At 30.8% G+C, this 27,316-nt stretch overlaps 2 protein-coding genes and 1 long non-coding RNA gene across 10 annotated transcripts; 1 reads left to right on the top strand and 2 right to left on the bottom strand.

The window, feature by feature from the left end:
- The first annotated feature begins 97 nt into the window (after positions 1-97).
- On the top strand, positions 98-4,814 carry LOC108338981 (uridine 5'-monophosphate synthase). 7 transcript variants are annotated; one of them, XM_017576082.2, is made up of 7 exons: positions 98-244; positions 1,669-2,488; positions 2,737-2,820; positions 3,054-3,136; positions 3,212-3,299; positions 3,380-3,634; positions 4,318-4,814. In XM_017576082.2, the coding sequence occupies exons 2-7, from the start codon at positions 1,721-1,723 to the stop codon at positions 4,444-4,446; spliced, it is 1,407 nt and encodes a 468-aa protein (XP_017431571.1). In that variant the 5' UTR covers positions 98-244; positions 1,669-1,720; the 3' UTR covers positions 4,447-4,814. The 7 variants fall into 7 exon arrangements, with proteins under 7 accessions (XP_017431571.1, XP_017431570.1, XP_017431573.1 ...); XM_017576081.2 differs by having other exon boundaries at positions 103-384; XM_017576084.2 differs by having other exon boundaries at positions 104-207.
- Positions 4,815-5,317: 503 nt separating this feature from the next.
- Positions 5,318-10,450, bottom strand: LOC108340423 (E3 ubiquitin-protein ligase DIS1). 2 transcript variants are annotated; one of them, XM_052877349.1, is made up of 4 exons: positions 10,228-10,450; positions 7,053-9,819; positions 6,192-6,578; positions 5,318-5,859 (listed from the first exon to the last, which is right to left on the bottom strand). In XM_052877349.1, exons 2-4 carry the CDS (start codon positions 7,257-7,259, stop codon positions 5,539-5,541), a joined length of 915 nt encoding a protein of 304 aa, XP_052733309.1. In that variant the 5' UTR covers positions 7,260-9,819; positions 10,228-10,450; the 3' UTR covers positions 5,318-5,538. The 2 variants fall into 2 exon arrangements, with proteins under 2 accessions (XP_052733309.1, XP_017433295.1); XM_017577806.2 differs by having other exon boundaries at positions 7,053-7,285; positions 10,228-10,449.
- Positions 10,451-20,660: 10,210 nt separating this feature from the next.
- On the bottom strand, positions 20,661-23,885 carry LOC108339921 (uncharacterized). Its single transcript, XR_008248758.1, has 3 exons — positions 23,754-23,885; positions 21,985-23,176; positions 20,661-21,298 (listed from the first exon to the last, which is right to left on the bottom strand). It is a non-coding gene; the product is annotated as an uncharacterized LOC108339921 (long non-coding RNA).
- Between the last annotated feature and the right edge of the window lie 3,431 nt (positions 23,886-27,316).

Raw genomic sequence — 27,316 nt, 5'->3', positions numbered from 1 at the left:
GAATCTTATTCTCGCAAAACCGACGAAAAAAAATTCGAACTTGAAAACAAAATATAAAAATTATCTCCAATAAGTAGTAACAAATCGTCATAAATCATTGAACTATGGAAGTTGGAAATTATGTCATTTTGGTACTGTGATTGTCTAGTATTAACATCTGCAACAACACTACCCACCCAATGAAAGTGGTGCAGCCCAAAACCAAATGTAACACCACACACAAACACGTCAATTTCTCTCCTCAGTGAGGTTCTATCATTTGAAGGATTAGACTTAAATGTTGCTGTTTGTACATATGTTCTTTGAGTTGCAGCATTTCACTGGGGTTTTGTTGAATCATTATTGTTGATAAGGTCATTGAAGTTTCAGGAGCTTTTTTAAGGGGTTAGAGGACATTGACCCTTTGGATGTCTTTGATTGATTCTGCATAAAATTTTTGTTTTGTGGAATCTGGGTTGCTGCATTTCCAGTTTATTGAATTGATTTTGTTTCTCGAATAGTGCAGATGTTTAAATTGAGTTTGTTTTTTGGGTGCCATGGAATTATGCTTCCTTCTGATTGCGTTAAACCAAACAGAGATTGGGTTTAGGAGAAGGACTTGGTCTTTCATAATGTAACTAACCCAACTCCAAATATTTGTCAAGAGATGCGTATTGCCTTTGAAGAAGGAAACTTTGGGAACCAGAAATATAATTGCATCTCAGTGATTGAGGGATTTTTTTTTTCTTTTAGATTTGATTGAAATGTTATACGACTTTTTCTGTTTGTTTGTTTTTTTTTTTTCATTTTTGATTGTTTTGTAATTCAAGTGTATTTTAAAAGTTGGTTATGTTGGAAAGTTCTACATCAAGATGAATTTAGAGTATTTAGAATATATATATATATATATATATATATATATATATATATATATATATATATATATATATATATATATATATATATATATATATATATATATATGTTGATGCAAACTTTAATTTTTATAAGGTTAAGTTTAAAATTCACATTTTTACATGTTATCTTTCTTAAATCTTGGTTTTATAAAATCTGGTGTGCTTCTGTTATTGCCTAGAATTGATTCCAGGGAAGGATAACTGAAATAGTTTCCCCTCTGTCTTGATTGAGATATGGTTTCGGCAGCTTTTTTAGTAACTAGTAATCTGCTTTGTTATGATTCATATAGTCACATTATGAGATATATAGGTTCTATATATACAGCAGCTTCTAGAGTACATACGATGTATATGGTTCATGTATAAGTTATACCTCACAATAACTGGGCATATAAACTTTCTTACCGCCTTAGGCGTAGCAGAGTGTGAATCAGGTAGGTTAGATTCTGTCTGTCTAGGGCACGAGACATGGATGCAGATTCGTCATCTTAAGTGTAAGGTTGTCATGCACTAGTTGTGAAAGTTTCATTCTAAATTCCTTGTGTTGGTCACTAACACTTTAAGTAATTAACTTAGTTCTTGAGTTATTCTGTTTTCTATGTGCTGTGTGAGAATTGTCTGCTTCTGTGATGTAATCTATGATGTGTGAGCTGTAAGGAATATTATGATTAAATATATGCTACTGTTAAGCTAAGATAAACGATTCTGATCATGTACTCGAGTATGTCTATAAAAAGAATTAATTTAAGATGTTGATTACTGAATTCCGCAGGTTATCCCTAAGGTCTAAAACAAACCTTGAAGTACACTGAGAAAGGAGAAAAATGGAGTCTCTAATTCTTCAACTTCATGAAATATCAGCTGTGAAATTTGGTAATTTCAAGCTGAAATCTGGCATATCCTCACCAATCTACATAGACCTCCGCCTTGTTATATCTTACCCTTCTGTCCTCCGGAATGTTTCTCAAACCCTCATTTCTTCTGTCTCTTCCACTTCATTTGACCTTGTCTGTGGTGTCCCTTACACTGCTCTTCCCTTTGCCACCTGTGTCTCCGCTACTCAGAACATCCCCATGGTCATGCGCCGCAAGGAAGTAAAAGATTATGGTACTTCTAAAGCCATTGAAGGTGATTTCAAGCAAGGTCAAAGTTGCTTGATAATTGAGGATCTAGTTACAAGTGGCACTTCAATTTTGGAAACTGCTGCCCCACTGCGTTCTGCAGGGTTGAAGGTCAGTGATGCTGTTGTTTTGATTGATAGAGAGCAAGGCGGGAAAGAGAATCTTGAGAATAACGGAATCAAGCTGCATGCAATTCTAAAGTTGACTGAAATGGTGAAAATTTTGAATGAAAAAGGAAAGCTTAATGAGCAGATGCTAGAGGTTGTTATGAGATTCTTAGAAGAGAATCAAAAGATTGTTGCTTTGGCAACAAGAACTAAGTTCAATGCCTTTCCATTATTGGAAAGGGCTAAATTGTCCAAGAATCCGACAGGAAAGAGGTTGTTTGAGATAATGGCTGAGAAGGAGAGTAATTTGTGTTTGGCTGCAGATGTTGCAACTGCTGCTGAATTACTTGAAATCGCTGACAAGGTAAAGAAGAACTTGGCAATTGTCCAAAATGGGAAAATGTTTAAACTAGTGCATGGCATTTTGTTTGATCTCGAATTAGCAGTGACAATGTTAAAGTTGGTTATTAATTTAAAAAAGGGTCGAGAATTCTTATAAGAGTCCTGTTCTCTGGATTATGGTCATCATCAGTGAGATAGTAAACTTATGGTTAGAAGTTTAGTCCTGACAAATAAATTACTTCAACTAATTTGGCTGTTCTTTCCTGTCAGGTTGGACCTGAGATATGCTTGCTGAAGACACATGTGGATATTTTACCAGATTTCACCCCTGATTTTGGTTCTAAGCTTCGCTCGGTACAGTACTAAAGAAGCCCCTTTTTTTCTTTTAAGCAGTGCAGAACAAATTTTTGCATCTTCATTTTGTCAGGATTTATAGATGGAAGTAGATTTGTCAATATTTATTGAAATTGGAGTCCGAAGTCGTGACTTTGACCTTATATGTATGAGTATCACATTTAGTGAGTTTTCAGGAATCTTGTATACTTCTGGTTTAGTTGTTTCTATTTATGCTTGCTTTTCTGTTGAAGATTGCAGAAAAACATAACTTCTTAATATTTGAGGATCGTAAGTTTGCTGATATTGGTAACACAGTGACCATGCAGTATGAAGGGTAAGATCTATTTTGGATTCTTTTCAGTATTATTTCTTCTGTTTCTGCTTTTAATGGCTTATATGATATCTGCAGAGGGATCTTCCATATATTGGATTGGGCTGACATAGTAAATGCTCACATTATATCTGGTCCTGGAATTGTAGAAGGGCTGAAGTTGAAGGTCTATGGTCTAGTCTTAACGTTATCTTAACTGTAGCCACACCAAAATACTAGCCTAACATGTCTCATGAATATACTTAGGGTTTGCCTCGTGGAAGGGGTCTTTTGCTGCTTGCTGAAATGAGTTCAAGTGGTAACCTTGCCAAGGGAGATTACATCACTGCTGCAGTGAAAATTGCTGAGGATCATTCTGACTTTGTCATTGGCTTCATCTCAGTCAATCCAGCATCATGGCCTGGAGCACCTGTAAATCCCTCTTTCATTCATGCAACGCCTGGAGTTCAAATGGTGATTGGTGGTGATGCTTTAGGGCAGCAATATAACACGCCATATTCTGTAAGTGTATGCATGTAGTGTGTATCTTTCAGTCATTTGCATAAGTTAACGACATGATAGGTGAAAAATGGTTAATGGTTTATGAGAAGTGTTATATAACATGCCTAAAGTACTTTACTTTTAACATGGTTGATCTTTCATTCTTTTCCTTGGTTTAGAATAGTTTTTGTTGAGAAAAAGTATATAGGGAACTGGAGAGGGAGGGTGAATAGTCTGTCTCTTGCAAGCAGATACGATAACAAGAGTTTTTACTATATTGTCTTCTTGGCAAGCTCATTTGTCTCTCCAGCTTCATCACAGACAACCATTAACCCCTTAATATTCATGTGCTGAAAATGCATCAATGCATCAATGCTATATTTCTTTCCACTTCTTTCTGCTCCTTGGGTATGGATCTCTGCAGTGACTTTACCACATGATATCTTAGACCTTCAATAAATTTTATTAACACAATACTTAAAGTTGATGTTCAAAAGAATAAATGGTGAGATCATGACATTTGACCGTGTCCAAGTTTTCTTTTTCCACTTAAGAGGATCTGATATTGTCTCATGCTCCTTTGTGTTGTAAAGATATGTGTCTACAGGTCATTTGATTGCCATGTGGGAGTCAGTGCTTCATAGTTGCATACTCTTCTTTCATTTGAGCTTATTGCTTCTTGATAACCAAATGGTTTTTTCCAGGTTATCTATGAAAGAGGTAGTGACATTATCATAGTGGGTCGTGGCATCATCAAGGCCAAAAATCCGAGTCATGCAGCTCGTGAATATCGTCTTCAAGGATGGAATGCATATTTGACCAAGTGCAGCTGAAGCCTGTATTCTCAGACTAATTGGATGATGCCAAGTGCATAGTTAGGAAGAAGAGTCCTACTTGTTCATAGGATATATTTCATTTCACCATAGTATATAGGTAACTTCCAAAGCTGAATGCAGCACTGGAGTTTAATTTTCTTCCCCGTCCCCATTTTTGGCTAGAAAAAAGTATTTGTTGTTCTGCTGATCTTTGCCTGAAGTGCTTCATTTTATGATTTTCCTCAGCATGTAATAGGTTGGAAATACTTCATTTCACATTAATTTTTCACATCTTTTTATTCTTTAATGGGACCGAACTAATGTCTACCGTTCATTGTAATCTCATGGATTATTGTAATGGGTTGAATACTGCATTTCACCTTAATTTTGTACATCTTTTTCTTCTTTAATGGGACCAAACTAATGTTGAACTTGTGGAATAAGATTATTAGGGGTTTGACGAAACCATTATTCAATTTGATGCAGCAAGCCTACCAAAACTATGATGATATATTTAAGTCGAATGCAAGATTGGATTATTAATTTTGTCTTCATACTCAAGCACTGTGCCATCGATTAATCATTTTGTAAATAACTACACACCAACCAATGACAACAACTGAAACTAGAAAGATTGCACATATACTTGGGTTTAAGTAGAAATGCAAGCTAGACGTTGTTTTCAAATTACCAAAACAAAGTTAGATGTGCTGCAAATTGACAAATATGGCAACTACGAATTAACAAAACGCATTAAGTGGTTATGTGCCAAGCTGTAAAACAAATATAAACACTATTTTTTATGTTCTTAATCGTAGCTATGAATATATATATATATATATATATATATATATAGAGAGAGAGAGAGAGAGAGAAAGTGAGAGAGAGACAGAGCAAATTAAGGTTCTACATCTCTATTATCATAATGATACGATGTACAACTTCCTGTTCATGTACTTGATGTGAGGATAAGCAAAGAGAGTTTGCCTCCTAAGTTGCAAAAGACAATTACATGACCAGAAGGTACATATCACTACAAGAAACGACTTTGCACTACAAACTATTGGCCTAAATATCATTGATAGTTGAAGGACATCATCTCCTATCCATTCATTGTTCTTTCCAAATCCTACCAGTAACCCTTAACTTCAACTCCTTCCTGTCACCGCCAGAAAAGAAAAGGGCCATATTTCTCTGAATGATGAGACCATCAAAACTGTCACGAACCTTGCGGTGGCTGTCCCTGATGCTTCTTGGCACACCCTGCCAAATCATCTTCCTCCCATTCCCACCTACCTCTAAACTATAGCTATAATTCTTTGCTTCATTATCATCACCCATGAACCGCAAAAAGGCTATGTAGACAGGAGCCATTCCAAGCTGAAAAGCTTCAAAATGTAGACAAAAATACTGACCAAAACAGCTGAAGACCTAGAAACCAATGAGAAATGATTAGTCAGCTAAATTCCAATTTCTGTCTAGAAATAAATTATGACAGAACGCATTTAATTTTATCATTGATTATACAAATTAAATAACTGTAGCTTCAATATGTTCCAGTATTTGCAATATTGGGTGTTTCTATTTTAAGCAAATGAAAGGTTTGCTAAATCACTCTACTCATAAACTGATGAAGAGAGACACAATTACATCCAAACATGTCCCAAATTTACACAGTCTGCATACCAACCATATGGTTAGACACTATTGTGAATTTACAAAATCAAAGGAATGCAGGTAGAACAAGTTCTGGAAAATAATACCGTCAACATCCATGTGGCATTTTCAACTTCATGTGGATTTGATTTGACATAGCGATGGTTGAAAGTGCTACCATTGTGCATGTCCACTTTGTGGTCATCTTTCAGATGAGCCACCAGGTAGGGTATATCACCCATAATAGAGCATTCTGAACCAGCATATGGACAGTTGTAAGGTCTATATGCACATTGTGATTCATGCTTTAGCTTGCTGTAATATGGATATATACCAATGCACCCAAAACCTTGATATTTACAGGGAAGTTCCAAAGATGCAGCCACTTTCTCCAGTGCCAGACATCTGATATTGCCAAGCTCATGCCTACAAGTAGGGCACCGGTTATGGACCCTGGGTTTGCAACCAGAGCATATTGTGTGACCATTTGAACACTGCAATAGTAACAGAGGAAAATAGGTCAACTAAATTTCAAAAGAAAATTTATTTGAAACCATCAATGTGGTAATATTATATAAAAACAGTTACATTTAGAAATTTTGACCGAGTTACTACTAGAAAAAACATCTAGCATTCTCATAATAGATTAGGTGAGCAAGGGAACAGTTACTTTTGAAGTAGGAAACCGGCCCCCTTAAACTCAGTTTTTTGTTCATGGCACACCAAAAGGAACCATTGTTTTAGTTAACTTACTAATAAATGAGAATTCCCTTTTTATTTTTGCTCAATCCTGTTAATAAGCAGTAACACCATTCCATGGACCCAGTATCAGATGATTATGCTTTGTCAATGTGATTAATTTATTAAATTCCACTTTGAACATCCCAGTATTTTTTAGTAACAATTGCATGCTTTCTCACAAGAACCCAAAACAAATCAACAAAATAAGCCATCAATATATAAACAACCTGATGGATTGGAGGGTACATGGCATTCAAGCATACAGGGCACTCTAAAAGCTCACGAACACTGCTTGAAACAGTACCATTAGGTTTAAGTGTAGTTTGTCCAGGATCATTTACTAATTCACCAACATCTGTTGACTCTTCATTTTGAGGAGGATCAACATCAACTTTGCTCCGTATATCATCAAAGAATAAATTACTTGATGCCATGCTAGCAAAAGCAATCACCAGCTGCCCTGTGGGTGGAAAATAATCAATCACAAAGGCAATAACTAAATTCTACATAGTATTTTCCTCTTTTACTTCCACCAAACAGTTAAAATAGACTAACTAGTTAAGCTTATTGAGTCACAAGTCTCCAGTTTATTCAAACAACAGAAGGAAACCCGCTTTATCCCTTGGTGTTGACTATAGGTGGATCAAAAACATAATATTATATTTTTGAATTAACATCTATAGACAAAGCACTAACAACCATTTCATGAATCTTTCTTGGGTGAAGCTATCATCCTCCCCTGATGCTCCATTGATATGATTAAAGACACATCAGGGCATCCATCAAACCCAGTTTAACACCAAATTTACAAACTCAATGGCTTATGAAAGCAAACATAGCACATCAACCAGCAAAAAAACATATGCATTTGTCATTGAAAACACATTCGGAGAATTGATTAGCTCTCAAATTCACATTTATATCGAACAACTGAGAATTTCTCATCCTGCAAAATGAAATCACCCCAGCATAATATGAACAGTTTGCCCAAAAGATAAACAATTTTCAAATGCATTCCACCAGACAGATAATTACTCATTAACATTTTAAAAGCTGAAAAGTTAACACAATAGTTTAAAAAGATTCGTCTAGTTAGTTATTTATGGATGCAGATCCTTATTCACGCTACCCTGATCATGTACAAAAATATCATCACTAGATGTTGGAGTCAACTACATGGATAAAATAAAGCCATTGTGTATTGTAAATATCCAAATTTTCAGCAAGCAATTTAAATAAAGATCTTTATTGATTGCTTTGGATAATGTCTTGTTTGATCTCCCAACTCCATTATCAGGCTATCCCTTATATGAATAGAAAAATACCTTGATAATAAAATGAAATTTACACTTCCAAATGAACAGAACAACAAATCTTTGCAAGTTTACAAATATTATTATGTACAAGTTTGCATTGAGAGAGAAAAAAAATCAATGAAATAAAAATTGAATATGGAAACCATAACAAATCTTGATTAACAGAATTGACATATGAAAGGTTTTCAAACCACGTTCAGGTCTAATTTCTATGAATATTAGAGAAAACAAAGTATGAAAAAATTACGTAAGAAACACATGTAGTCATTCAAGGCCTGAGTGGTCCGCACAACCCCTTTCTAAGATTGTGGCACTCAAATTGAGTAAAATCATCTTGTATGAAGCCATGTATAAACCCTTTTCATTACAATATTTAAACATAAACACAGCTATATTAAGTTGTCCTCTGCTCATAGGACTAGGAACAAGAGGAACCACATAAATTTGTCAAAGAAATTACAGAAAGATGAATATATTGGCAGAATTGACAATATAAAAAGAAGCCTCCAATACATGTAGCAGGCTCAATATCAATTGATCAAAAGAAATGACAGTGTGACTGTATGCACTTACTTAAAAATGAAAATTTGATGCATAGCTATGCTAGAACAGCTATGACTAGGCACAAATAAATAAGCCAACGAAAATCCAGAAAATAAAAAAAGCAAAAAGAAAGTTAATTAACAAGGCCAGGTGGAACTTTGTAGGCTTGGGTCGTTGAACTGGCTTCATAGTCAAAAGATGGCAAGTATAAACTGACAAAAAACAAATAACCTATTAAAAATTGTCCCCTTCATTAACATTAGCTTTCTAAGATGATCTTTTATTTAATATACCAATCCAAATTTTGTATGTATCTTCTTGTCCATTGATGAAAGAAATCACATTGAGACATCCTATTAAAGTCAATCTCAGATACAACACCTGCGTACCCTGTAAAAAGTGCCTACCTCCCTGGCATCGAAGTGTGATATATACAGTCTAATAACCTAACACTCAGTAATCAAAATAAAAACTACAAACGGTATATATTCTAGCCAAAATATGATTACCCTCCAAGTGATTCCAACCTCTTATGAAAGATAGTTCTATCATATGTTTGAGGTATGATAACGTTGGAAATTCTATCCAATCATAGATAATCTCTATGCATACACACACACATATACATATACACACACATATATACACACACACACACATATATATTAGGCAGCCTGATGATCTCACTCAAATGCAGATAACTGCCTAAGACAACAGTTGTGTGCATCCCTCAGGCTCCCCATTATTTTACAGTTTAAGAGGGTAATTTAACGAATCTAACTTCTCCCATGATCGACCAATGAGTAACTTGTGTTTGATCCCAGAAAGCATTTTGGATGGCCTTCAGCTTATAGCCCAAGTTAAATCCAAAAAGGAAACAGTTTATTAGCTTTCTGCGGTGGCACTCAGCATTTGATAGAAGGAAGAAAGTTTTCCTCTGAAATAAGCAAAAAGAAAAAAATGCAATGTTGCAGCCATGAAATAGTACTCGACCATCATCAGAATTCCGAACCAAACCACTAGCAATCAAATTAGAATAACTTCACCAAAAGTAACGCACAACTAGACCCAGCTTCCAACAATGTCGCCGGTGTTTTCCCATGAAAACCATCACACGCACATCAAACCTTACATACTAAAGAATAAAAACGGGTTAGTTGCAAAGCCAACACCAACAACAACACATGCATGAACAAAAGAAAATCCGAGACACTTATTTTGGAAGATTCACAATTTCACATATTCCAATACACCCTCTTGAGCATGCAGAAGGTAGCAACCTCGGCAATCCGAAAAGCAAATCAAACGCAAACCTTAAACAGAGCAAACTGTTTTATCCATTAATACAATCGAAACCCTAACCTCAACCAACAAATTCACAAAATTTCAAACCAACCCCACAACAGATCTACAACCAACACAAACAAAAATCCCAAAAGAAACACAACCCCGAAAAGAAAAAACTTAACCCAACCCCCAAACAAATATACAATAATAATAGAACCCCAGAAGTGAACAAACTAAAATCAACTTGTAGAGAGACCTGGAATGATGGATTGATCAAAAGGGCATTAGAGAATAAGAAAATGGATGAAATCTTAGATGGAGAGCTAAAGGTTTTGGCTTTGGTGGGTTTTGTAACAAACAGTGATAAATGGAAAACAAAAATACAATGCGCGTCTGCAAGTTGATCAAGATATTCAAATTAAAGAGAGAGGAGAGCGTAGGTGAGGATGAAGAGAGAGAGAGAGAGACAGAAAGTTGTGGGAAAAATACAAAAGGGAAGAAAGAAAAGGTTTAAGAAAAAGTAGGACCCACAAGTTCCTTGATTTCCTCACTTACCTTTCTCATTGTGTTTTATGTTTTAATTCTAAAAAAATGTTTGAAGCTTTCACTCTTCATCTTTTTCACACCTATTTTCTTTCCCTATAATGAATAATAAGTACATGATTCAATTTATTTAAAAATATATATAAAGCAATTAGATTTATAATACAATTTTTTTTTCAACAATTAATCAAGGTTACTTTTTCATAACAAATAAGTCTTCTTGTTAATAAAAGTTCTTGAAACTAAAGAAGTATATTAAATTGAGATTTGAAATATTATTTTGTTATAAAAGAATTTTATTCACAAATTTATTTATTTATGGGTTAAATTAAAAAAGATCTTAAATATTTTTATATTTTTTAAATAATACTATTATTATTAGTGTTTTAACTCGAATTTTATTAATATTTAAATAATCAAAAAATCAAATTTAAATAAATAAAAATAATATATTTTTCAATAATAATTAATGGGTCATCACTTCACATCTATATAATAATTATTATTTAACACTAGTGTAAACACACGATAAGCACTATCATGTAGTTTATATTTATTAAGTTATATTTAACCGAAATTTATGTATTGTTATAAATAATTATTTAAATTTTAAAAAAAATTAGTAATTAAAAATGTAAAATTAGAAAAAAACAAAAGGTATTTATAGTTATAGATATAGTTATAGATAAAATAAATTTTAGTTATTGAAACAAAATATTATAAGTAATATTGTATAAATATTTTTTTATTATGAGTAGTTATTTAAAATTTAAAAAATAGATAAAAGAGTAAATAATTATTTTATAATGAGTGATTATTTGAATTAAAAAAATTAATTAAGATAACAAAACTGAAAATATTTTTTATTATGAATAGTTATTTAAATTTTAAAAGTAGAAGTTAAAAGGGTAAAATTGAAAAAACTAAAGGAGAACACCAAAAAGTATCCTCTTTATATAATATAGTCATATATCTATATATAAAAATGATTCTTAGTACACAATTCATATTTTTTATTTTACCCCTTATAATATAATTGTTGTTAACTCAATTTTTAAGAGTAACTTGTTATTTTAAATATTTTAATAAAACTCAATTAAAATTAATAATAAAAGAAAATGGGAAACTAAAATATAAGTTTTGAATTAATTTTATAATGTTAAATATTAGTAGTTTTTATTTTTCATAATTTTGTATAATTCATTTATACAAATTAAAGTAATTAATATAATTTATATTGTTTTGTTGACTCCTAATACAACATTTGATGAAAACAAAAATAAAAAATAGGTAAGTTAAAACATCTATAATAATTTATTATATTAGATAAACATATTTTTAAAATATCTCCTCACTTTAAATATAACATAGTAACGATGGTGAAAAAATATATATATCAAAGGGTACATAAACACATTAAGGATTCAATTACTATAGAAGAAAATGCTTTTTATATAGGTTAAAAAATATTTTACACTGATTTTTGAATCTGTATAAAAGTAGAGGTATAAAAAATATTCAACTTTTTATTCACTAATCAACCGATATAAAAAGTATGACATTTTGTCCGTTCGAAGGGTTAACCAATATAGAATGTCATTTTTTATACCAGTTTTAGCATTAACCGATGTAAAAAGTCCTTTTTTTCAATGATAAGTCTGTGATATCTACCACATACAAACCTACATAATATTCACACAAATAAGTTATTATCCATAACATAATCATCTTTGCAACTTCTAGAAAAATATTTACTCCATTCTCATAATCATTTGTTGTGCATAAATAATTTATTCAACTACGATCTATTGTTTTATTTATAAACCAACATCTTTACTTTTAGGTGTAGCTAAGAAACAACCACACACGCAGTCCAATCTATGAACTCAACCCTACCATCAAACCACATCAAAAACTATTAATCAATGTATTTGGTCATTTACACCTAAATGCAAAATATTTTTTTTAACTATGTGTCTCACAAGTTAACAGTCATAAGACTTCAAAAGATGAATATCTCCTTAGTCACTTCATAATGGTTGAAAAATATCTTCCTATATATTCTCTAAGAAGATGAATATTTTTTTAGACTTTATAAGAACAAAAATAGATACTAGGTTCATTAACAACAATGCCAAAATAATGGCATCAACGCCAAAACAGAGATAACAATGCCAGAACAATGTAGATACTAGGTTCATATGCTAACATTTTTTTTACCTCTCGGCGTTATGATTTGAAGAATCCTATCACCTGCACTGAAGAAATATAACAACTCAAATTTTACATGGTGAGAAAAATAGTAGCCTAACAAACCAATGCATTAACATCAAAATAGGTTGTTATAAGGCCGGTCGGCCAAGAAAATAAGACCGTTCGGTCTTTTGTTGAATGTTTGACGGTCAATGACGAGGAATCCGTATTAAGATGTCTTGAATGAGTTGTGGGTACTTTATGCTTTGTGACCGAACGAGAGAGAGAGAGAGAGATCAAGGCCTGCTCGAGCTATACCCTAAGGCCATGGAAGACCGAGCAATTGAAGTCAAATGACTGACTACCTGTTGGCCGAATGACCGAATACTTGTAAGGCCGAATGGCCGAATTCCTAATGGTCGAATGGCCGAATTCCTAATGGTCGAATGGCCGAATATCTATAAGGCCAAATGGCCCAATACTGTGATTGAATGGAAACTGTCTCGTTTGTAAGTCGAACGGTTTGCAGGGGTTAGATTCCCTTCTATTTCGACCGTTCGGGTTGGTGTGATTATGGCTTGCTTCATTGCAATTCTATCGGTTTGAGACGGACCGCTCGGGAGGTTATGCTCGTTCCGTCCTTAGCAGACAATCTCCTCGACGTGCTCTGCCGCTCCTTCATGTTTCTTGTGGTCACCATTGGGTTTCTTCAGCTTGCCCTTGGCCCCACGGTGGTGCCAAAATGTTTCTATAGGGATTTTGTGAGACCGAGACACTAACCTTTGACTTGTATGCTCCCATAAAGGGGGGGAGGTACCTGCAAAAGGTACTCTGACGCTTAAGTTAGGAGCGATTTTATGAACTGTTTATCACAGTTAGATATGTAAGTCCTGATCGGATAAGTAGTGCATAGTCAAGTATGAGTTGAACGTGAGTTTACCTCAAACCCTATTTATAGAGTTTAATGGAATCTGACCAATTAATTTACTTCTTAATGGTCATTAATGTAAACCTTAATTGTTTAACGGTAGCTGTTGTCACATTTATTGTGTCTCAAACTTATGTACCTGTCCAATAGGGCTATATATCCAGTGATTATTAAATAGATATATAGGTGTGTGATGCAAAAGACAAATTGACTTCCAATGTGCAAAAATAAATAATGACAGGTTGAATGAGAGAAGGGAAAATGATATATAATTATTAGTTTGTTGATATCTCTTAAAACGCATTGACCTTTCTTTTGTGGTATGAGATTTAATGAATAGAAAATATTCAAGTGTAAAGAGCATCATTATTGCATGTATTTTGACGGGTTAGAATATGAAGAACTTTGATCTTAGAATTAGATAGAAAATAACTTAGTGTGATGAAAGTGGAAGAAGATAAATTATAAATATAGAAAATATAGTTTAAGGAAATTGAACTGTGTACATAATTAATCAAGCATAATGCTTTTAAGGGATTGAACATTAATTGTGTAAAAAATTAATCAAACTTTTATTTTCAGAAAAAAAAAAATCAATTTTAAATTCAAAAGTTTTGGTTTCATTGAAAAATAATTAAAAACTTCGAGGATCAATAAATTGGGTTGGTCCTACCCTTATGAATTGCATGATGTCATTTATAAATTGGGTTGGTCATGCCCTTATCAATGGAAGAATGGCGAGATTTCATTAAGGTTAGGAATGATAAATAAATTTATTTTATAGATATTGATTAAATTTATCTTGGTCGATATTACATGAATTAGATTATGTACATGTTATTAAAATTTATCCTAATTTGATAAAAAAAAGTTTTTATTTATTGGATATGAATATATGTTTATAAGTAATATCTAATTTTTTAAATTAAATATAACATTCGAATATTCATCTCCATAAATATATATATATTAATGTTTTAATTTATTAAAATATATTTATTTTCAAACTTCAATGAACTCAACTTAACGTAGTATTAAAATATCCAAATTTATGTAATTATTGTAAATTTTAATTAAAATATCCTATTAAGCACAAAAATCAATTAAGAATCTAATATTAAAGACTAAATGATGACATAAATATCTATTCGTCAGTAATTTATCTTTAGTGTTATAAATAAATAAATAAATACATGTTGAACAATGATGTATGATTACAACATATATCACATCTTTTCATTAATTCGTGAGTCACCAAAGTTATTGAGACCATAAGGTTTTCCAATGATGTACTTGGTATTGTGTGAGACTTTGGAACATATATGATGGTGATAAGAGTACATGTTTGATAATGATGATGATACATAGTTATGTGATAGCTTGATGGAGATAAGGGGTCACAATCATCTCTAAAAGATAAGTTGTTAGAGGAAAAGTACAAAAACACAAAAGTGCAAAAGTATAAGATGTATAGCAGATTGTGGACCTGCGAGATTTTTGTCCCTTACCGACACTTACTAGAGACAATGAAATTAGGATGGCGTAAATCATTAACAAACCTCGAGGATTTTATATCATTCTTGATCACGAAATAATCATAATAAAAATACACATCTAAATTTCAATTGTTAAGAAGTGGACTTTTTAAGCCTAACTTAACCCCACAAAACCGACTTGTAAGGTGAGGTTTGCACTCACTTATATATTATAAATTGACCTTATCTCTAGTCGATGTGAGACTTCCAACACCCCCCTCACGCTGAGGTATATACATCAAGTGTAAGATTGAACATTAACGGGTGATCCGATAATGATCCGATAGCGGGTGAAACAATATGCCTAACAAACAACAAGTATCGCTAAGATAAGCTCTAATCAGGCTTTGATACCATGTTAAGAAGTGAACTTTAAGTCTAACAACCCACAAAATTGACTTGTAAGGTAAGTTTTGCACTCACTTATATATTATAAATTGGCCTTATCTCTAGTCGATGTGGGACTTCCAACACACACCCCTCACGCCGAAGTATATACATCTCGAACGTGAGGCTAGACATTAAGGAGTGGTTCGATAACGACCCAATAACGGGTGAAACAATATGCCCAACAAACAACAAATATCGCTAGGATAGGCTCTAATCAAGCTCTGATACCATGTTAAGAAGTGAACTTTAAGCCTAACTCAACTCCACAAAACTGGCTTCCAAAGTGAGGTTTAGACCCACTTATATATTATAAATTGGCCTTATCTTTAGTCGATGTGGGACTTCCAACATCCATATTATACAAAAATGTTTAAATTTAGCCATAAGTGGCCATTAAAGGTTATAGTCCATGTGCAATAAAATTAATAAGCACAAAATCAAAACAAAATAAAGTAATACATCGTAGTCTCCTCAAAGAGACTATTGATCAGGAGAGGGCGATCTTAGGGAAAGCTCTATTGAAGGAGCTTTCACACGAAAGAGCATAAGGAGAGTGACCTCTTTTTCATTGTGTATAGTAGGAATATGGAAAAAGTCCAAAGTCACAAGTGTGGGAGCAGGTAGAGCTACCCAAGCAAGATCTCCAGTTGTACATTAGGAAGAAACATGAATTAGAAAATTAAAAAAAAAATAAAACAAAAGGAGCTTGCCATTCATAAAAAGGGGTAAGAGAGGACAAGAAAAGGCGGCAACACCACCTTACTTCAAGCGTTATTGCCTCTCTCGATATCCATAGTTCTAGAATGAGCAATATATGATGTACCCTCTAATTTCTCTATGATTCCTAAGTTTTGCTACAATCTCATGTATCTACTCTCGACTGGGATTTCTTATCCCATGGTTGAAGAGAGCCTCTAGAATAACAATTTTCTCCTTGGTGGGCTTCCACTGTTTATATCCCGTCTCATCTTCAACCTCTAGATCTTTCAGATTTTTTTCATTTTTTTCTATAAAAGAAAAAAAGGAGACCAAAGTGAAAGAGTTATTATGTTCATGCAAAGTGTGTTATACAATTAGTTTTATTTAAGTTAGTTGTGTCCATAGTCCAGTTTTAAATTCTAGTCTTGATGTATAGGGATAAATATGTTTCACGTTCCTCACAATAAGTCTTACTAGATTTAAGTCCAACACGTTCATGTCCATAATTTGTTCAAATTAGAATAAATTTTCTTCTTTTTTTTTCTTAATTGGGGTACATGGGTTGTTCTTACTTGAATTCCTCTCTCATATCTTCAAATGAAGGGAGGTAAATAACGAGTTTCCGGCCTATATACCCAACATAGTGACAATCAAAAAATAAAATTCAAAAAAAGGGAAGGGGAGGGGGGAAGTAAGATGAGAGCAAGAAGAGAAGAAAAGACTTCAAAGTGTTGCTCATCATGGTCTAGTGTTCCTTTTGTAGCCAGAAATCTTCACTGTGTTAGCCGTTCCGATCACTACTACTAGCTACTTTGATAGTATCAGTTAAAATAAATAAATAAATAAAAATAAAAAATTATAAAAGAGAATTAAGGTGCAAATTTAAAGAATATTTTTTGCATGATTGACAACAGATGTGGGAAGAGATGACGTTTAAGTCAGAGAAGATTTATCTTTAGAAGTCAGACTTGTAAATATTTTGGATCACTAGACTGGACATGAGGAATGCTTAAGAGATGACTTGAGAATTGGAGGAAGATATGAGGAATGCTTATGCACATTTATTCTCTTAACAAGATCAATTTTCGAGGTCGAAAATTTTTGTTGTTGAAGAGAATGTAAAACTCATGAAAATATTTACCTTAGTAGTAATAGTTTTCTCTTATTATTATTACTAGTAATAAATTTTATGGGTAGAAACGTGATTGTTTGGATTTATATAAAAGAAAAGTGGTAAGTAAAACAAGAAATTATGGTAGCTTAAATGGTGGCTATCCCTGTGATAATAGGGGGCATGGGTTCAAACCTTATTAGGTACTTTCTACATGATTTTTAATTGGATGTCTCATTTAGAGAAATTAGTTTAATTAAGATTTTCGCTTCATTAACTATGACATGGTGTATTTAGGGATGGCAAAAAAATTCGTGCCCGCGGATAAAACTCACGACGGATAGTTACTATCCGTAGATATTTATTACCCGCGGGTATTTTAATACCCGCTTCTAAACGGGTCGGATGTAGGTATTATACTATCCAACGCGCGGATACCCGTTACCAGAAAAAATAATAACAAAAATTTAATTAATATTTTTTAAAATTAATTTTTTTTTATTACTCTTAAAAAAGGGAAATTTTAATAACAATGACTTAGGATTTCTTTCAATTACCTTTTTTTAAAAGAAAAAAGGGGTTACATTACTTTTGACCTAAAACCCTAATAGAGATATCAAACATATACATAGAATCCCATTAGAAAATTCTCTCTTAATTGAGGACTCTTTTCTTCTTTCTTCTGGTTCAGCTCGCGTAGGGAGTAGGCTCCTTTCCCTCTTCCTCTCTCTCTTCTGATTGGGGTTTTGTTCTGATTTGGGATTTGAAATTAGGGTTTTATTTGTTCTCTGATTTTGGGGGTTTCTTTTGTACGTTTTGATTCACGTTTTGAGAGTTCGTTTCTTAATTTCTTCCCTATTGATTGGTGACGCGATTTTGGGGTTATGATTCGAATGAGTGTTTTGAGTTTTTTTGGATTTTAGTTCATTGATGCAAATTGGATTTTTTAGAATTTGGGTGTAGGGTTCCTGTTTGTGTTCTCTTGGAAATTCTTTATCTCTTTGTTTCATACATTGATAGGTATTTGTGGGTTAATCTTGTGACTAAATTGAGACTTCAGTTACATGGTGTTTCTTCCTCATATCTTTTTTTTTTCAAAAGTTGTTCAGTATTTGTTTTCTTTAACTTGTTTAAAAATTACATTATGTCTTTTTAATATGTAGGAAATATATTAAATTGTTCTCTTTAACTTGTAATTTAATTTAAACCTTATTTAAAAATTCACAAAATATATTTTTTAAATATTTGTGGGTTGAAAACGGGTATCCACGGGTTGAAAAAAATTCGCGGATTTTTTTTATGCGGATATCTAGCGGGTAGTGGGTCGGGTTGCGGGTACGGTTTTTTCATGCGGGTTGGGTTTCGGGTAGGCACTATCCGTGCCCAACCCGACCCATTGTCATCCCTAGGTGTATTGCATTGTTAATGACTCTGTAAGAGTAGTGGAAACTTTCACAAGTGTACATCCCTGAGATTTCGCATTAATATTTTATCTGGATGATCGAGTTTAGTATGATTATTGTATGATGAGATGATTGTTATTATAAATGAATCATATGTAGAAATAGTCTTATGTCTGTTTTATGTATGTTCTTTTGCATGTTAACTTACCCCTACTTCTTTTGTGTTTGTGCGATGATTATATAACGTGTGTGTTATACGAGATCAGATTTTGATAAAAATATATTTGAAGATATATAAAGATGAAGAGACGTGCTAGAAAACTTTTGAAAACTTTTGGAAAGCATTTAGAAAAATGTTTTAAGTTGCAATATTTAAAATTCGCTATAAATTTTGGACAAAAGTAATATTTCGAATAAACAAAACTTCTATTCTTAAATTTCATATTTCTTTATTAAAATAAATTACTGATAAAATTAAAGAAAAAATTGAAATACGATTGTTTAATTTTTTTACTTACAATAATTTGTCATAAAATATAAAAATCTATTCTATGAAAACTTATCGTCTCATAAAGATTTAAATGGTGAATCCATCCTCGCTATTTAAATATATAATACCGATAATTATTTAGAAAGATATTGGGAGAACTACACTCTCTATGTAATAATAGACTATGGTTGAAAAAGTAGTTCAAAAAGCTTATTTTATATTGTGGCCCAATAAACTAAGGTTTGATAACAATCCATTAAACCCTAAAAATAACTTCAGCTTATGAACCTGTTTTGCTAGTCGTGGCGTTAAATAAAATTTATTTTTAATCTTAACGTAATTTGTATAATGTATTCATCTTCAAAAAATAAAATAGAAAAAAAGTGTATAATGTTATTGTAAATAAGATGTAATGTTGTTTTGTATTACAAATACTTATAAATTATTAACAATAATAGAAATGTAGCCAAGAAAATAATACAATTAATTAATAATGTTTCTTGGGAATTTATATATATATATATATATATATATATATATATATATATATATATTTATTTAACAAATAATATTATTAATTGTAATAATATTAACACGACAAATATATCAATTGAATGATAGTTCTTCAATTGTTTTTTCGAAAATATGTAGATAGTATGAGGTTAAGGAAAATATCTCTCTCGCTAATCTCTTTTTATAATTAGGTTTTTACTTTGAACTAAATAGATAACATCTCGTTACACTATATATAGAAGAAATTAGTACAGTTAGCAAAATGAGATTTTGATCAGAGTAAACATTCACTTTGAAAATCATTAGCTAAGATGGGAAAAGTAATGCATGGTTGGAAAAAGAAATGCATGCTTTAACTCGTAAAAGTTACTAAATGCATGCTTTGTGAATGCACGAGTGAAAGTGAAATATTTGTGAGTTTGAATATATTGGTATATATAACGTTGAATAGAGCACAACCAAGTTTTGGAAACATCTAAGGTTTTATGCATAAATGACAAATTGCATATTGTCAGATTCAACTATGAGTCGTGTATCTTAGTTGAATGCATTTAAAATTGACAAATAATCTCTCTTATCAGAACACATTGAATTGTGTGCCATATGGATATCCAATGAATTTACCGACACAACTTATTCAAACATGCATTTACTTTCCTCACCAAATAAAGTTGATAACAGATTTTGTAAGTCGAATAATTGAAGTGTAATCTGATATATAGAAATGTATCAATGTAGGGAAGGGAATCCCAACAAGAGTTTGTGAAAATGAAAGAAAGAAACATTGACAAAAGCGAAAGAAGCATAAACTAAAGGCATGAGAAATAAACTAAGAGCAAACCTCTGGGATTGAAAATGTTTATCTGTTAAAAGAAAATATGAATAAGGATGAAAATTTTAAGTGTTTTGATTGTGTTAGGTGAATATTGGATGTATTTATAGTGCACCAAGTAACCACAGAAAACTTTTGAAAATCACAGAGAAATAATTGCAATAAGCGAAGAAATAGCAGTGGTATAGATTTACAGCTGTTGTATCTCAGTCTCTACTTTGGCTTTTATGTATAAAACGTTAGAAAGCTGTAACGCACAGTGTGAATTTAAATCTCAACATTGCATGGCTGCCATTTGTATTCACTCACTATAATTCATTATCATCTCAAACTGAACTCATTATAGAAAAGGACAATATTTTTTAATTATTTCCTGAAGACAGTGTCTGACGAGATAGCAATGCATATGGATGCTTTTGTCAATAAAACATAAAACGTTGCAAACAAATAATAAATCACATCTATAATATTGTTATTATTAATTTAATCAAATATAAACTATTACACGTCATGTTGCAAACAAATAACAACCGAATACATTGAAATTGCTAGATACATATAAATACATGTAGCCATTTAGTTCTCTGAATGAACATCTAAACGACATAATTATGGAAGCTGAAGTTGCATCAGATATCAGATCCTATCTTGAAGAAGAGTGTGCTCTTAGATCATGTTTCAATCAAATTGCTGTCATAATTTACATTCTAACTCACCTTGTTAATTGCATTGTGATATCAGTGCATTAAAGGACATTCATACATTAATCCATTTGAGAGTGTAATATATCATTATTTCAAGTTTTGTTATTCTTGAAACCTATCCTATTCATACCTACATCTATTATACTTATTCATGTACTATGTTATGTTCTTTACAATAATTTGAATCCAAACATCTGACTAATGGGTTTTGCTTCTAATTTTGTAAAATATACTATAAAAGGATTAACTTTTAAGCATTACATTAGTAATAATAGATTTTCATCCTTTCATATAGGATTTTCAAAATTACAAATACAATTCATGAGTCAGGTAAATGGATCCAATTAATTATTGAATAAATTCAATTAGTAAGGAATTCTAACCAATATATTTAATAATTCATGTAACTATGAATAATAATATATCTACGAAAATTTATAATATTAGTATAAAAAAATATTAAATTGATTAAAATGATTATCAAATTTCATTAATACAAGTAGCTGTAAAGAATGGGCTACGAGAACAACAAAACACAAAATAAGAACAAATTGCACTCTCAAATTAATTAACACATGTAACTTAATAACTATCTACACAGAAAAACTTAATCAATTCACAGTATTAAACAAAGTGGTTTTCTCATATATACTAAGCAATGTTAAAAAATACCTTTGGTGAATCATATGATGATAATTCAATTAAGTTGCTATCTCCTCCACAGTATTGCATCTCTTCTTATCTATTTGCACAATAACATGTACTATTTATAAGTACATGGAATTAGCTATTTTATTTTCTTTTTTCATATGAATAAAGATAATGCCAAATTTGATATACATCAAATGCATGTGGAATTTTCTTATATGATATTATGCTGCTAATGAAATATACATTTGAACTTTCACAGCAAAGACATTACATATTATACAAAATCTCATTACCTTATTAAATTAGCATCCAAGTTACTGATAATGAAGTGTTTATTTTACAAGTGTCAAGTTTTAATTCATTGAATAATTTATTAATATTATAATGACAAATACACTTATCTCTTTTTAAGTGATATTTGTCTAATGACATTTGTTTAATATTTCTTACAAAAGCCATGCTTTAATATATTTTCTTACTTAGATTACTGTTAACATTAAACTTGGATGCTAACATGATGAGTTTTTCTACACTATGTATTGTCTTTACTGTGAAAGATCGAATATTCACTTCATTAGCAGTATAATTCTTTGATTTTAGATATAGTATAAACTTTTATATACAAAAGTGAAGATTGATAATGTTCTTAATCATTTTAATACTTTTTTCTTGATATTTCATTCATTTATGGTATCAGTTGAAATATTTTAATTTATAAAATCTCATATTAATCAGATATATTAAAATTTAATTATATAAAACATGTGACTAATGCCTTGTACTCATAGTTTTATAAAATATATTATGAAATGATGAATCTTTAACTTTTATATTAGTTATAATAGATTTTCATCCTTTCACAATAGGATTTCAAATACTACAAAGACAATCCATTAGTTACATATTTTGATTCAATTAATTATCAATCCTTAAATTTGATTAATAATAAAATCTAATCAATACATGTGATAATAAATCAAAATATTTCTAACAATACACCAAATACATTAATATAAAAAAACTATTAAATAAATTAAAATAACTATCCGATCTCAAGAATGCATGGAAACATAGTTAATAGATTTGAATAACAAGGAAAAATATTAAAAAAATATTTTTTATAAACAAAATGCTAATAGTACCTAATATAAGCATCCTTTCCTCCACAATGATGTTCCATTCATTCCACAATGATGTTCCATTCATTATCTGTCTGCAAAATAGCATGATTTAAAGGATGATATAACAGTAAATAAATACCATATAATTTAAAGTGAGTTTCAAAATGATATATTTGTAAATATGATTTGTAAATAATATGATTTGTATGCATTTGTTGGATCTCTTTACCCCTTTGCAAAATCACATGGTTTAGAAGATCCAATAATAAGAAATATAATTTGTGAATAAGATCTTTCTGCCACAGTTTTCTGATTGGATAAACTAACATAATGTCTAAAAAATTTTAAGCATTAAATTTATGAGATAGATAGACTGTTTTACTTTCTTTTATGAGATGAATAAATGAAGTGATTTGTTAATGTAACTAAATATATATATTGAAAGAAATTGTTAAAAATAAACATAATTCTTACCACTAAATGAAAAAGAAGGAAATCTTGAGTGGTTTTTCAAATTCAAAATATACAAATACAAAAACCAGATCCTAAGTTTAAAGCATGTTTTTCAAAGAAATAACCTATTATTATGACATAATATATTAATATAAATGAAGGTTTCATGTATTTATAAATTTAAAAATACGAAGATCTATTCTGTGGAAAACTTACTGTATCAGAAAGCAGAAACAAGAATATGGATAACTAGAAAGGAAAAGGAAGACAAAAAACAATATGAGAAAAAGAATGAAATGACGAAAAGGAAGCGGCGAGAAAGAAATGAAAGATGAGAAGGAAGGTGTGAGTTTCTAGGGTTTTAGGTGAGGTTATATAGAAGAATAGGAGGCCCACTGTTCTTATTATTATTTATTTATTATATAAAGGAAAGATGAGAACGTGTGGTTGTAAAACTTTATTATTATTTAATTATTTTTATTAAACAAAACCAGTAATTTAATTTCTTAAAACATGAAAATAGACATAAAATTATAATATTCTAGAATATGCATCATAATATATGAACAACTTCGTAAAATTGGTATAAATTAAATAAAATTTTACTTAATGGAAAAATTATCAATTTAGTCAATATTTCATACTATATTATAATCAGCTTAATAAGTAAAGCTAGATTTAAATGGTTTGACAAAAAGATAATACGAAATATTTGAGTGTAAAGACAATTAAAATCAAATCAGTAATTATTATTGTTATTTTAATTACTGATTTTGTTCAATTTTGTTCATCTTTGTCCATCTCATTACTATCTAAATTTTCAATGAAAAGTATCTCTTCTAAAAAGATATATCTTTTACTTTTATCTTTCAATCCTTCTTATATCTTTCATATATCCAGTTAGATTTACTTTATAAATTATAATAATATTTATAACGTAAGAACTAAGAAAATATAATATTAAAGTAGATAGCTATATTAAAATAATGAGATTGAGTATTTTATTTTAGATGGAATTGTCTAAGCTACATAATAGTGCATCTATTATTTCATTAGTTGTTACATTTGCTAATTGATCATCATCTTGCTTCTTTTTATTGTTGTTCTTCCTTGAAGCTTAACATTCATTTGTAAAGTGACCCTTTTTCTAACAATTCCAACAAGTGATATCATTTTGTACCTTTGTTTGTGGTCTTCCTCTAGACTTTGATCTGCCTCGGCCTTGATTACGACCTTTTTGGCCATTTCTTCCTTTATTTTCAGCATTCAATGTTGAACCAGAATTAGAACTGGAAGATTCCACTAAACTTCTCCTGCGAAAATCTTCACTTAAGATCAAGTCAGGAGTGTTATCAAACTTCAACTTGTTGTTGTTTGCAGAATTACTAACTACAATAACAGTTGCACCCCAACTACACTTTATTGGCAGTAGAGGGCTTCTCATACATATTTGACAACGCCTGCATCAAATATGTTGTTGTTTTCTCGTTCATGTTGAATGCAACATTCTTGCTTTTGAAGAAAGCTCCCACGACTTCTCCAAACCGAGATTCCAAAAAAAAAAAAACCAAATCTTTTCTGATGTAGTTCAACGTACAAATGCATACATCCACGATTACACTAGAAAGTATGTTTATATTTGGAGTATACTTCAAACTTTACATATAGTTGTTTATATAACTAAATAGATAACAACATCTCACACTATTAAGCGATGACGTGGAACTAAATTAAGCTCCACAATATTAACATTTCGCAAATTTTTTAAAATCTACCTTTTCTTATAATATGAGGCAAATTTGCCTATTCTCGTAAAAAAAATCCAAACATGCATTTACTTTACACAAAAAAAGTTTCATTTCAACATCAACTAGTTTAAAACGTGAAACAGATTAACATCAACGCATTAGTAACACAAAACAATAATCGCTGCATTAATTAGCTTTTATAGAAAAAAAGAAAAACTCAATATAATGATAATTTGGTTTGGGTTAAGTTTAAAGAAGATGAAAATTTATTCACTGTAAACAACTCAGGTAAATTCGTATATTAATGGTTTAAGGTAACTGGGTCAACCAAATTTGTTCAGAATTCAGAAAAAAAAAATTGAAAATAAAAAACTAACAATTTTAAAGCATGGATCAGAAGGAAGAAAATTAGCACTGGACACACTTTTCGTCAAATTTTCCCTCGTTTAGAATAATAGACTCTTGGAAGCTTGGATTAAAGTTTTACCAATTCATGTCTTTGTCAATAAAACGTTAATCCAATAACTAATAAGTGCCAATTCATGGATTAAAGACTCTTTGATCTGACATAGTATAGACTACGAATTCTGTTTTTTTTTACATATAATTTAATTCAATGAAACAATAAGCTTAAAGAAATCAAAGAAATGTTAAAGGAATAGAATATTACTACTATTGGATTTATCTCTGTCTCTTATGCTTCTTCATTTTAATTTATTTTTACTAATGCATACCAATGTATGTCTTTGATCTTAATACATAAATAATTCATGGATGCTGACATAATAACATTTTTCTATCTCCATGCATGAGATATGCACACCTTAAAAAAAAGTGCTACAATTACATCTGACACCTTAAAAAAACAACTCATGCACCGGATGTTGAATCTGCAATCAATTTGTCATTTTCTGTAAAATGATAAAAATTCTTAAAAGTGATGATGGATTTCATCTTACCTCTGCATGTTTGTGGAGAACGACTCAACGTTGTACCAATCAAACACACATTAATAAGATCAATATTTCGGTCGTACACAAATTTTTGATTGATCATTATGGATAAACAACATTAGTTAATTTTGGTAATCACTTCTTGTGATTTTCATATTATAATATTTAGGTTATTTTGTCTAATAGTTGCATTAAATTGTTATTTTCATTGTGTTGCAACATTAGTAAATAAGATAATAACCATTTAAATAATCCATTATGGTAATATTTTATATAAGTCCTTTCTAAAAGGAAGTATGATGGAAGCGATAGGGTTGGGATTTAAGAAAGGTAGGAACAAGTGTATTTATAAGTGTTATAATTTGTTCTAGAAATCTTGTAAATTTAGTATAACTCAGATCCCTTAACTTTCACAATTCAAAATTTTATATTTATCAACACATCTTTTTATCAATTTAAAAGATTAATATACCAAATCAAACATTACAATTACTCTTTTTATTAAGATATTAATTATTAAAATCTTAACAATATAAATATTTATATTCATATAAAATATAAATATAAATAGACATCACAAGTAAGCCAAAAACTGACAACAAAAGTAATAGCATTAAACCATTTAAAAACTAAAAAAGCAAGTTTTTAATGAAAACTGACAACAACAAAATAACCGAGATATAGATTTGAAGATAATTTCCTTTAAATTTAAGTTATTTACAGTATCTCATTGTCCACTTTTGCTTTTATGTATAAAACGTTAGAAGGCTGTAACACAGTGGTAAATTTGAATCTGAACATTGCATGGCTGCCATTTGTATCCAAAAACCATGAATAACTTTCTGTCATTATCAGTCCTCGAGAAGAAGAAAAAGTAGGTTTAAAATTCTTTGAAACTAGAAAAGGACAATTTTTCTTATTTCGAAAACGGTGTGTAGGACATTGCATTCAAATTTTGTATAACTAGTTTAATTAATATTATTTTTTATCAAATATTTTACTTAATATTTTAATTTACAATTTTCTTGGTAGGTCATTACTAAAATCATATCAATAATATTGTTTTTAATATATTAAA

The sequence above is a fragment of the Vigna angularis genome, chromosome 5 (assembly GCF_016808095.1).
Source record: "Vigna angularis cultivar LongXiaoDou No.4 chromosome 5, ASM1680809v1, whole genome shotgun sequence".
NCBI classification, from domain to species: Eukaryota; Viridiplantae; Streptophyta; class Magnoliopsida; order Fabales; family Fabaceae; genus Vigna; species Vigna angularis.
The sequence above is the reverse complement of the archived record's forward strand: the minus strand, read 5'-3'. Positions and strand labels throughout refer to the sequence as shown.